General features: G+C 39.6%; 1 protein-coding gene across 1 annotated transcript in view; it reads right to left on the bottom strand.

Annotated features, from left to right (window-relative positions):
* THBS3 (thrombospondin 3) overlaps positions 1 to 12,326 on the bottom strand; it is a 209,758-nt gene that overhangs the window by 16,841 nt on the left and 180,591 nt on the right. Inside the window, exon 19 of the mRNA XM_053703392.1 lies at positions 6,413 to 6,461. Coding sequence (XP_053559367.1) covers positions 6,413 to 6,461 — 49 coding nt within the window. The remainder of the gene's footprint in view (positions 1 to 6,412; positions 6,462 to 12,326) is intronic.

Genomic DNA, 12,326 nt, shown 5'->3' with positions numbered 1-12,326 from the left:
ATGTCCACCAGGTCTGCATACCAAGTCCTGCGTGGCCATGCAGGTGCTATTAGAATCACTGATGCTCTCTCCTGTTTGATTCTGGCAATCAATCGAGGAAGCATCGGGAAGGGTGGAAACACGTAAGCCATCCTGAAGTCCCAAGGTGCTGTCAGGGCATCTATCAGGACTGCTCCTGGATCCCTGGATCTGGACCCGTAACGAGGAAGCTTGGCGTTCTGTCGAGACGCCATGAGATCTATCTCTGGTTTGCCCCAACGTCGAAGTATTTGGGCAAAGACCTCCGGATGAAGTTCCCACTCCCCCGGATGAAAAGTCTGACGACTTAAGAAATCCGCCTCCCAGTTCTCCACTCCCGGGATGTGGATTGCTGACAGGTGGCAAGAGTGAGACTCTGCCCAGCGAATTATCTTTGATACTTCCATCATTGCTAGGGAGCTTCTTGTCCCTCCCTGATGGTTGATGTAAGCTACAGTCGTGATGTTGTCCGACTGAAACCTGATGAACCCCCGAGTTGTCAACTGGGGCCAAGCCAGGAGGGCATTGAGAACTGCTCTCAATTCCAGAATGTTTATTGGCAGGAGACTCTCCTCCTGACTCCATTGTCCCTGAGCCTTCAGAGAATTCCAGACGGCACCCCAACCTAGAAGGCTGGCGTCTGTTGTTACAATTGTCCAGTCTGGTCTGCTGAATGGCATCCCCCTGGACAGATGTGGCCGAGAAAGCCACCATAGAAGAGAATTTCTGGTCTCTTGATCCAGATTCAGAGAAGGGGGCAAGTCTGAGTAATCCCCATTCCACTGACTTAGCATGCACAGTTGCAGTGGTCTGAGGTGTAAGCGTGCAAAGGGTACTATGTCCATTGCCGCTACCATTAAGCCGATTACCTCCATGCATTGAGCCACTGACGGGTGTTGAATGGAATGAAGGGTGCGGCAAGCACTTTGAAGTCTTGTTAACCTGTCCTCTGTCAGGTAAATCTTCATTTCTACAGAATCTATAAGAGTCCCCAGGAAGGGAACTCTTGTGAGTGGAACGAGTGAACTTTTCTTTTCGTTCACCTTCCATCCATGTGACCTTAGAAAAGCCAGTACTAACTCTGTATGAAACTTGGCAGTTTGAAAGCTTGAAGCTTGTATCAGAATGTCGTCTAGGTATGGAGCTACCGAGATTCCCCGCGGTCTTAGTACCGCCAGAAGAGCACCCAGAACCTTTGTGAAGATTCTTGGAGCTGTAGCCAATCCGAATGGAAGAGCTACAAACTGGTAATGCCTGTCTAGGAAGGCAAACCTTAGGTACCGGTAATGATCTTTGTGAATCGGTATGTGAAGGTAAGCATCCTTTAAATCCACTGTGGTCATGTACTGACCCTTTTGGATCATAGGTAAAATTGTCCGAATAGTCTCCATTTTGAACGATGGAACTCTTAGGAATTTGTTTAGGATCTTTAAATCCAGGATTGGTCTGAAAGTTCCCTCCTTTTTGGGAACTACAAACAGATTTGAATAAAACCCTTGTCCCTGTTCCGACCGTGGAACTGGATGGATTACTCCCATTAACAAGAGCTCTTGAACGCAGCGTAGAAACGCCTCTTTCTTTGTTTGGTTTGTTGACAACCTTGATAGATAAAATCTCTCTTTTGGAGGAGAGTATTTGAAGTCCAGAAGGTATCCCTGAGATATTATCTCTAGCGCCCAGGGATCCTGGACATCTCTTGCCCAAGCCTGGGCGAAGAGAGAAAGTCTGCAAGTAGTGATGGGTGTGGGGAGCGCTCTAAAAGAGCTGTGAGTATAAACTATGATTTGAAGTGTGTATACACTGTGATAGAATGTGTATGGATTTACCAAATATAATTTCTTTGAATAAATATAATTACTTTGAATCATAAATTTTGTGTGGTTCTGGTGTTATGTAGTGTCTCTCCAAAAAATGTGAACAAATAAACAAACAAAAACAAAACGTTGATTCTTAAAATTCTTCAAGGACAATTTTATAAAATCCTTCTATTTATTCAAAATGTGTATGCTCGGTGTATTATCACTGTACCTTTAAATAAATTGATGTGCCTCTAAATAAAATTGATACACAAATTGTGCTTCAAAATGGATAGACAAACAAATCGTTGTGAATTTGAAACGTGATGAATTTAAAACGTGATGAATTTAAATGAATAAACAAACAAATCGTGATGAAAAAAATGACTTAACTTCTAGATGAATAAACAAACAAATCGTGATGAATTTTAAAAACTTTACTAAGATAAAAAACAGTATAAGATCTTATACTGTTTTTTATCTTAGTAAAGTTTTTAAAATTCATCACGATTTGTTTGTTTATTCATCTAGAAGTTAAGTCATTTTTTTCATCACGATTTGTTTGTTTATTCATTTAAATTCATCACGTTTTAAATTCATCACGTTTCAAATTCACAACGATTTGTTTGTCTATCCATTTTGAAGCACAATTTGTGTATCAATTTTATTTAGAGGCACATCAATTTATTTAAAGGTACAGTGATAATACACCGAGCATACACATTTTGAATAAATAGAAGGATTTTATAAAATTGTCCTTGAAGAATTTTAAGAATCAACGTTTTGTTTTTGTTTGTTTATTTGTTCACATTTTTTGGAGAGACACTACATAACACCAGAACCACACAAAATTTATGATTCAAAGTAATTATATTTATTCAAAGAAATTATATTTGGTAAATCCATACACATTCTATCACAGTGTATACACACTTCAAATCATAGTTTATACTCACAGCTCTTTTAGAGCGCTCCCCACACCCATCACTACTTGCACATTTCTATACATCTGATATTGGGAGCATATCAGATTTGGGGAAGCTAGTTGAGTCCTATCTACGTATCACTCCACACTTTCCTTTTCTTGAAGAGAGAAAGTCTGCCCCCCACTAGATCCGATCCCGGATCGGGGGCCCTCAATTCATGCTGTCTTAGGGGCAGCCGCAGGTTTCCTGGCCTGTTTGCCCTTGTTCCAAGACTGGTTAGGTCTCCAGCCTTGTCTGAAGCGAGCAACAGATCCCTCTTGTTTTGGAGCAGAGGAAGTTGATGCTGCTCCTGCTTTGAAATTCCGAAAGGAATGAAAATTAGACTGCCTAGCCTTAGGTTTGGCTCTGTCTTGAGGTAGGGCGTGGCCCTTACCTCCTGTAATGTCAGCGATAATTTCTTTCAAACCGGGCCCAAATAAGGTCTGCCCTTTGAAAGGTATATTAAGTAATTTGGACTTAGAAGTAACATCAGCTGACCAGGATTTTAGCCACAGTGCTCTGCGCGCCTGAATGGCGAATCCGGAATTCTTAGCCGTAAGTTTAGTTAAATGTACTACGGCTTCCGAAATGAATGAATTAGCTAGCTTAAGGATTCTAAGCCTGTCCGTAATGTCGTCCAGAGTAGCTGAACTAATGTTCTCTTCCAGAGACTCAATCCAGAATGCCGCTGCAGCCGTGACCGGCGCAATGCATGCAAGGGGTTGCAATATATAACCTTGTTGAACAAACATTTTCTTAAGGTAACCCTCTAACTTTTTATCCATTGGATCTGAAAAGGCACAGCTATCCTCCACCGGGATAGTGGTACGCTTAGCTAAAGTAGAAACTGCTCCCTCCACCTTAGGGACCGTTTGCCATAAGTCCCGTGTGATGGTGTCTATTGGAAACATGTGATGGTGTCTATTGAGAACGGCACACCGGGTCTATCCCACTCCTTAGTAATAATTTCAGTTAGTCTCTTAGGTATAGGAAAAACGTCAGTACTCGTTGGTACAGCAAAATATTTATCCAACCTACACATTTTCTCTGGTATTGCAACTGTGTTACAATCATTCAGAGCCGCTAACACCTCCCCTAGTAATACACGGAGGTTTTCCAGCTTAAATTTAAAATTTGAAATATCTGAATCCAATCTGTTTGGATCAGAACCGTCAGCCGCAGAATGAAGCTCTCCGTCCTCATGTTCTGCAAGTTGTGACGCAGTATCTGACATGGCCCTAGCATTATCAGCGCACTCTGTTCTCACCCCAGAGTGATCACGCTTGCCTCTAAGCTCTGGTAATTTAGCCAAAACCTCAGTCATAACAGTAGCCATATCTTGTAATGTTATTTGTAATGGCCGCCCAGATGTACTGGGCGCCACAATATCGCGCACCTCCCGAGCGGGAGATGCAGGTACTGTCACGTGAGGCGAGTTAGTAGGCATAACTCTCCCCTCGTTGTTTGGTGAAATTTGTTCAATTTGTACAGATTGACTTTTCTTTAAAGTAGCATCAATACAGTTAGTACATAAATTTCTATTGGGCTCCACTTTGGCATTAGCACAAATAGTACAGGTCTCTTCCTCTGAATCAGACATGTTTAACACACTAGCAACTAAACTTGCAACTTGGAAATATTATTCAAGTAAAATATAATGAAAAACGTACTGTGCCTAAGAAGCACAGAAAGATTTATGACAGTTGAAATTAATAAACAGAAAAGGTTACAGCATCAATCTTTGTAAAACAAACCACAATTTTAGCAAAGGCTTGTTCCCATTAGCAAAGAATAACTAACCCTGATGGCAGAAAAAAAAGTTAAAGAATAAACGTTTTTTATCACAGTCAACTACAATCTCACAGCTCTGTTGTGAAGATTACTTCCCTCAAAACAAGTTTTGAAGACCCCTGAGTTCTGTAGAGATGAACCGGAACATGCAGGAAAAACAATGAGCTTCTGACTGAAATTTTTGATGCGTAGCAAAAGCGCCAAAAAAAGGCCCCTCCCCCTCACACACAACAGTGAGAGAGATCAGTAAACTGTCAGAATTAGATCAAGCAACTGCCAAGTGGAAAAATAGTGCCCAAACATTTTATTCACCCAGTACCTCAGAAAATGAAAACGATTTTACATTCTAGCAAAAACGTTTAACATAAATTAAGAGTTATTAAAAAGCCTGTTGCTTACAAATAGGCTAAAGTCTTATAAACACAGTGTAATTCCAGTGAAGTACCATTCCCCAGAATACTCAAATGTAAAATATACATACATGATATTATATCGGTATGGCAGGATTTTCTCATCAATTCCATTGTCAGAAAATAAAAGCTGCTACATACCTTTTTGCAGATTAATCTGCCCGCTGTCCCCTGATCTGAAGTTTACCTCTCCTCAGATGGTCGAGAAACAGCAATATGATCTTAACTACTCCGGCTAAAATCATAGTAAAAACTCTGGTAGATTCTTCTTCAAATTCTACCAGAGAAGGAATAACACGCTCCGGTGCTATTAAAAAATAACAAACTTTTGATTGAAGGAATAAAACTAAATAAAATCACCATAGTCCTCTCACACATCCTATCTAGTCGTTGGGTGCAAGAGAATGACTGGGAGTGACGTAGAGGGGAGGAGCTATATGCAGCTCTGCTGGGTGAATCCTCTTGCACTTCCTGTTGGGGAGGAGTAATATCCCAGAAGTAATGATGACCCGTGGACTGATCACACTTAACAGAAGAAAACATCCAATGCAGATGATCAAGTAGACATCACACTAAATTCCTCCCACAAAATAAAGAGCATGTTATTTGCAAAGAATGCTTGGTGAAGGTGAAGCCCAATTATATATATATATATAAATATATACAGCACTGCGGAATATGTTGGCGCTTCATAAATAAAGTATAATAAATGTTATATATATATATATATATAGCATAAAGAAAAAACTTGCACTTGCTGGATTTTTCCAAAACAGATTTTACTGTGTTACACGGTCACAGTAAAATCTGTTTTGGAAAAATCCAGTGAGTGCAAGTTTTTGCTTTATGCTGTTTATTATTATCTACTAACACCCTGGTAGATGACTTTTAAGTGAGAGTGCACTTCTCTGCTACGTTATATATATATATATATATATATATATATACACACATACATACACACAGGCATACTTCATTTTATTGAGCTTCACTTTATCGCACTTTGCAGATATTATCTCTCTCTCCATATATATATATAATATATATATATATATATATATATATATATATATATATATAGGAGTAGCTGTATTACTATATATAACTTTTAAAATACACTTCTGCTTTGTAAGGGATGCTGTTGAACTGGGGGGGTAATCATATCTGACTATGCTTCCCTTGGAATTATATTTGGATAAACCTGGCTATGTGTTAATATATCTGAGTGTATATTCTGTCATTTCCAGTAAATAAGTATGTACGTATATATATATATATATATGTATATAATACATATATATGTGTATATATATATATATATATATATATATAAATATATATATATATATACAGTATATATATATATATATATATATATATATATATATATATATATATATATATCTTCTAGGTATATTTAATCCACACATACCTACTGCAAGCCCGGGATCACTGTTCATTGTTTGGACAATCTCCATTCCCTGAAAAAGAAAAATAGAAAAAACTGTTATGTATTTAAATTTACAAGGCTTACGTGAGTTTACTATTTTCTAGGGGGGGATGGATAGATAGAACTGTAGTTTGCTATTTGGACATATCTTACAGTTATAAATATAATTCCCAACACTGCAGAAAAAATTGCTACTTCATTGAATGAAAAATGATCATACAAAAGGAATTGCAAAAATATAAATAAAATCCATACTTATCATATGGGCGCCAAAATCATTCATTCATCCATTCATACACATCATACACACACAAAAAAGAGCAAAAAACACCCCAAAGGTGTCCCAAGGGGGAGTCGTTGTCATCAGCAAATCAGAAACTAAGTTTTGTAATCCGCAATATTGAGAGAACAAGGTCCTTAGAATAATTCTCCCGAGCTTGTAAACACTCTCAAACTTCATGCATGTTAGTCATATCAAAAGCTTTGGTACAGAGTTCCATTAGCAGGTATTACAAGCACGCCATCCCTTAAGGTTGATAAATAATAGGACTTTTTCATATATCGGGGCTGTATTGGCGGGCGCACATGATTCACTATAGCAAATCATTTCCGCCCAACATCGCTAAATGCCGACAGCATATTCTGTCAGTATTTAACATTGCACAAGCAGTTCTGGTGATCAATCGGCCGCTGGCAGGGGGTGTCAATCAACCTGATAGTATTCGATCGGGCTGATTGCTGTCTGCAGTCTCAGAGGCAGCGGACAAGTTAAGGAGCAGCGGTCTTAAGACCTGAAGACTTGCAAGGAAACAGGGCGATTAGGGGCCATTCGGCCCTTGTTAAATCGGCCCCATCATCTTAAGTAGGTATGTATCAGAGCAATGTTCTATAGAACAATTAGTATACCAAGTGCTGTAACCTCATGTTGAAAATCTTACAGTTAGTTTCAGTTTTGTGCATGCTTTGATATGATTTTTGGATTTTTCTTATGCAACAGCCTTGATCACTTTATGATTGCAATATTTGATCTTTAATTTATATTTTTTTAGTTATGTAACTGCACTGAAACACATTAAACAGATATTTATCATTTTTTTGGCAGTCTTGCTTCCTTTTTCATGATTCCTTACTCATTATTTTACTTAATCAATCAATAGCCTTTATTACAATGTATTAAAATTCATGATAATTAAATAAATAAATGTAATAAACAATAATAAATATTATTATTAATAAATAATACATTTAATATGTAAGGGGTTAATATATATTATATATATATATATATATATATATATATATATATATATATATATATATATACACTGTATATCCATGCACTCACTCCAACATAGGGCCAGATTACAAGTGGACTTTGTAATACCACTGCACGATAATGTGCATTGGTATTACAAGTAAATTGCAATGCGAACAAAGCATTGCGCTCATGAGAGAGCGCTTCCATAGGCTCCTATGGGAGCCTCGTTCTGATGCCCTCAGAGATGGCATCAGAATCTCGCCCAGCAAAGTGGGTAAGTAGCGCAGCGATGGGCAGCATTTTAAAATATATATTAACTAGCTCTAAAGCCCCTGTACACAGACCAATTTTTTTTAAATACCGCGGTTCCAACCCTTGCTCCCTCTCTCTCCCCCTCTCTTTTGCGCTCTCTGTCTCTCCCCCCTCTCTTTTGAGCTCTCTCTCTCCCCCTCTTTTGTGCTCTCTCCCCCTCTTTTGCTCTCTCTCCCCCTCTTGTGCTCTCTCTCTCCCCCTCTTTTGCTCTCCCCCCCTCTTTTGCTCTCTCTCCCCTCTTTTGCTCTCTCTCTCTCTCCCCCTCTTCTGCTCTCTCTCCCCTCGTTTGCTCTCTCTCTCTCCCACTCTCTTTTGCTCTCTCTCCCCCCTCTTTTGCTCTCTCTCCCCCTCTCTTTTGCTCTCTCTCTTCGCTCTCTTTTGCTCTCTCTCTCCCCCCTCTTTTGCTCTCTCCCACCTCTTTTGCTCTCTCTCCTCTCTTTTGCTTTATCTCTCTCTCCCCTTTCTTTTTTTCTCTCTCTCCCCCCTCTTTTGCTCTCTCTCTCTCCCTCTCTTTTGCTCCCCCTCCTCTCTTTTGCTCTCTCTCCTCTCTTTTGCTCTCTCTCCCCTCTTTTGCTCTCTCTCCCCTTTCTTTTGCTCTCTCTCTCTATTTCCCTCCTGTCTTTTGCTCGCTTTCTCTCTTTCCCCCCTCTCTTTTGCTCTTTCCCTCCTCTCGTTTGGGCTCTCCCCCCCCCCCTCTCTTTTGGTCTCTCTCTCTCTCCCTCCTCTCTCCCCTCTGTTTTGCTCTCCTCTCTGTTTATCTCTCTCACTTGACCATGCCGCTGCCACCAAAGCTGCTCCCGTCGGCCTCGCCCCTTCACGGGCGCTCCCGCCCGGTCACACCCCTCATCACGCCCTCCGGCCACGCCCCCATCACAGCAAATCCGGCCATGCCCCAATCACGGCACGCCCGGCCATGCCCCCACCAGGCAGCTTCCACAGTGCGCACTCCTCTGCTGCTCAAGGCCAGGTATGTTTATCCTCGTGCAGTCTCTACTGCACATGACTGCATCTGACAAACATACCTGGCCTTTTATTATATAGGATATAACTCATAACTATCACCTAGATTCCGAGTTTTGAGCGCTATAGAGAAATTAACAAACACAACAAAAGTTACGTTATTTAATTTTCTATAGCAATTTACGCCATATCAGGGTAGTGCCACATCACATATAACATATGCATTCAGAGACAAATATAAATATAAATAGGGTATACAGTACTGGTGGTGATATAAATGCTTTAGAGTCCGTTCCAAACAGATGCAATAATACAAAATTCTTTATAGTCTTTGAAAAAAGAGAAAAAGGAACAGATACTTAGTCTATTCATTGGGTGTCTATATCCTCTGTGTCCGCCCTGCAGCTCCCTTCCAAATCACTGGTGTGTTCTTCCATGTAAATTCACGGAATTAAAGGGATACCTGGATTATCAGCATATTGCAGCCTGTGAATTACTGCTATACTCACGCTGTGGACATCTATATCGTTTATGCTGTTACATATCTCATATGTTTGAGGGTGCATCTTATAGTTTTGTGTTCTGCCTCCTTGCGCTCCACCGCTTCTGTATTTACAGATTTCTAATTTCCTATAGCGCTGCCATTACAAGTTTCCAAACATACACCTTTTGCGTGCGATATGGTTGCGTTGAGCTCCATACTGCACACAATCAGAGCACTACTGAGATGTGCTTGTGCACGATTTCCCCATAGACATCAATGGGGAGAGCCGGCAAAAAAAAAACACCTGCGATCACGGAAACAAAAGTTCCGTAACGCAGCCCAATTGATGTCTATGGGGAAATAAAAATAAAGTTTAAACCTAACACCCTAACTTAAACCCTATGTCTAAACACCCCTAATCTGCTGCCCCCAACATCGCTGACGCCTGCCTACAGTTATTAACCACTAATCTGCCGCTCCCGATATTGCCGCTACCTAAATAAAATGATTAACCCCTAATCTGCCGCTCCCGATATCACGCCACTATACTACATTTATTAGCCCCTAAACCTCCAGCCCCCCACATCGCAAAAAGCTTAATTAAACTATATTAACCCCTAAACCTGACCCTAACATAACCCTAACCCTAAACCTAACACTAACAGCCCTAACTTTAACATAATAAAAATATAGCTAAATTAAATTTACAATTATTAACTAAATAAACCTAATAACCCCTAAACCGCCAGCCCCCCACATCACAACAAGCTAAATTAAACTATATTAACCCCTAAACCTGACCCTAACCCTAACGTAACCCTAACCCTAACGTAACCCTAAACCTAACCCTAACCCCCCCTAACTTTAACATAATTAAATTAGCTCTAAATTAAATTTACAATTATTAACTAAATAATACCTATTTAAAACTAAATACATACTTACCTGTAAAATAAAACCTAAGGTAGCTACAATATAACTAATAGTTATATTGTATCTAGCTTAGGGTTTATTTTTATTTCACAGGTAAGTTTGTATTTATTTTAACTAGGTAGACTAGTTAGTAAATAATTATTAACTTTTTAATAACTACCTAGTTAAAATAAATACAAACTTACCTGTGAAATAAAACCTAACCTGCCTTACACTAAAACCTAACATTACAAAAAATAAAAAAAACCTATCATTAAAAAAAAAAAAAAAAAATATCCCAAAAAAAAAGATTAATCCTATTCTAATACCCTTAAAAAAACACCCCAAAATAAAAAAACCCTACTTTAGAATAAACTACTAAGGGCCCTTAAAATGGCCTTTTGGGGAGCCCTTAAAAGGGCCTTTTGTAGGGCATTGCCCTGAGATAAACAGCTCTTTTGCTCCAAAAAGAATACAAACACCCCCTAACACTATACAAACCCCCACCCCCCAAACTACCAGGGGCCCTTAAAAGGGCCTTTTGGGGGGTCCTTAAAACGGCCTTTTGTAGGGCATTGCCCTGAGATAAACAGCTCTTTTGCTAAAAAAAAAAAAAACACCCCCTAAAAATATACATTACACAAAATAACAAACAAATTATCAAAAATAAAAAAAGAATTCCTATTCTAATATCCATAAAAAACAAAAACAAAATAAAAAACCTAATCTAGAATAAAATACAAATGGCTCTTAAAAAGGCATTTTGTAGGGCATTGCCCTAAAGATATCAGCTCTTTTACTGAAGAAAAAATTACAAAGACCCACTAACATTACAAACCCCCACTCCCCTGAACCCACAAAATAAAAAAACTATCGAAAAAACCTAAGCTACCCATTGCCCTGAAAAGGGCATTTGAATGGGCATTGCCCTTAAAAGGGCATTTAGCTCTTTTACTGCCCAGACCCTAAACTAAAAAATAAAAGCCATTCAATAAACCCTTAAAAAAGCCTAACACTAACCCCCTGACGATCCACATACAGTTTTTGGAAGTCCTGCTTGAACGATCTTCATCCCCTTTAAGTCTTCATCCAGACGGCCTCTTCAATCTTCATCCAGGCAGCATCTTCTATCTTGATCTCGGAGGTGCAAAGCGGGTCCATCCTAAAGACATCCGGCGCGGAGCATCCTCTTCATACGGTCACCGCTGTACACTGAATCTTCAATGCAAGGGAGGCGATTCTTGATGGCGCCCCTTGCATTCCTATTCGAATTAGCCAATAGAATGAGAGCTGCTTAAATCCTACTGGCTGATTTGAATAGCCAATACGATTTTAGCAGCCCTAATTCTTATTGGCTGATTCAAATTTTTCAGCCAATAGGATGCTCCCTGCAGGATGTCCTCAGGATCGACACGCTCCGCGCCGGCTGGATGAAGATCGAAGAGGCCGTCTGGATGAAGACTTCTTGCCGCCTGGATGAGGACTTCGCCGGCTGGATGAAGACTGAAGAGGCCGTCTGGATGAAAACTTCTTGCCACATGGATGATGACTTCGCCGGCTGGATGAAGATCCTTCAAGCGGGACTTCAACAACTGTAAGTGGATCATCGGGGGTTAGTGTTAGGTTTTTCTAATGGTTTTTTGGGTGTTTTTTTTTTGTTATATTAGGGTTTGGGCAATTTAAAAGAGCTAAATGGTTAGCTTAGGTTATTTTAGATAGTTTTTTTAATTGGGGGGTTGGTTGGGTGGTGGGTTTTACTGTTGGGGGGTGTTTGTATTTTTTTTACAGATAAAAGAGCTGATATCTTTGGGGCAATGCCCCACAAAAGGCCCTTTTAAGGGCCATTTGTAGTTTATTGTAGGCTAGGATTTTTTTTTATTTTGGGGGGCTTCTTTATTTTGATAGGGCTATTAGATTAGGTGTAATTCTTTTTTATTTTTGATAATTTGTTATTTTTCGTAATTTAGTGT

The sequence above is a fragment of the Bombina bombina genome, chromosome 1, assembly GCF_027579735.1.
Source record: "Bombina bombina isolate aBomBom1 chromosome 1, aBomBom1.pri, whole genome shotgun sequence".
Taxonomy (NCBI): domain Eukaryota; kingdom Metazoa; phylum Chordata; class Amphibia; order Anura; family Bombinatoridae; genus Bombina; species Bombina bombina.
This window is presented reverse-complemented; position numbering and strand designations above follow the sequence as displayed.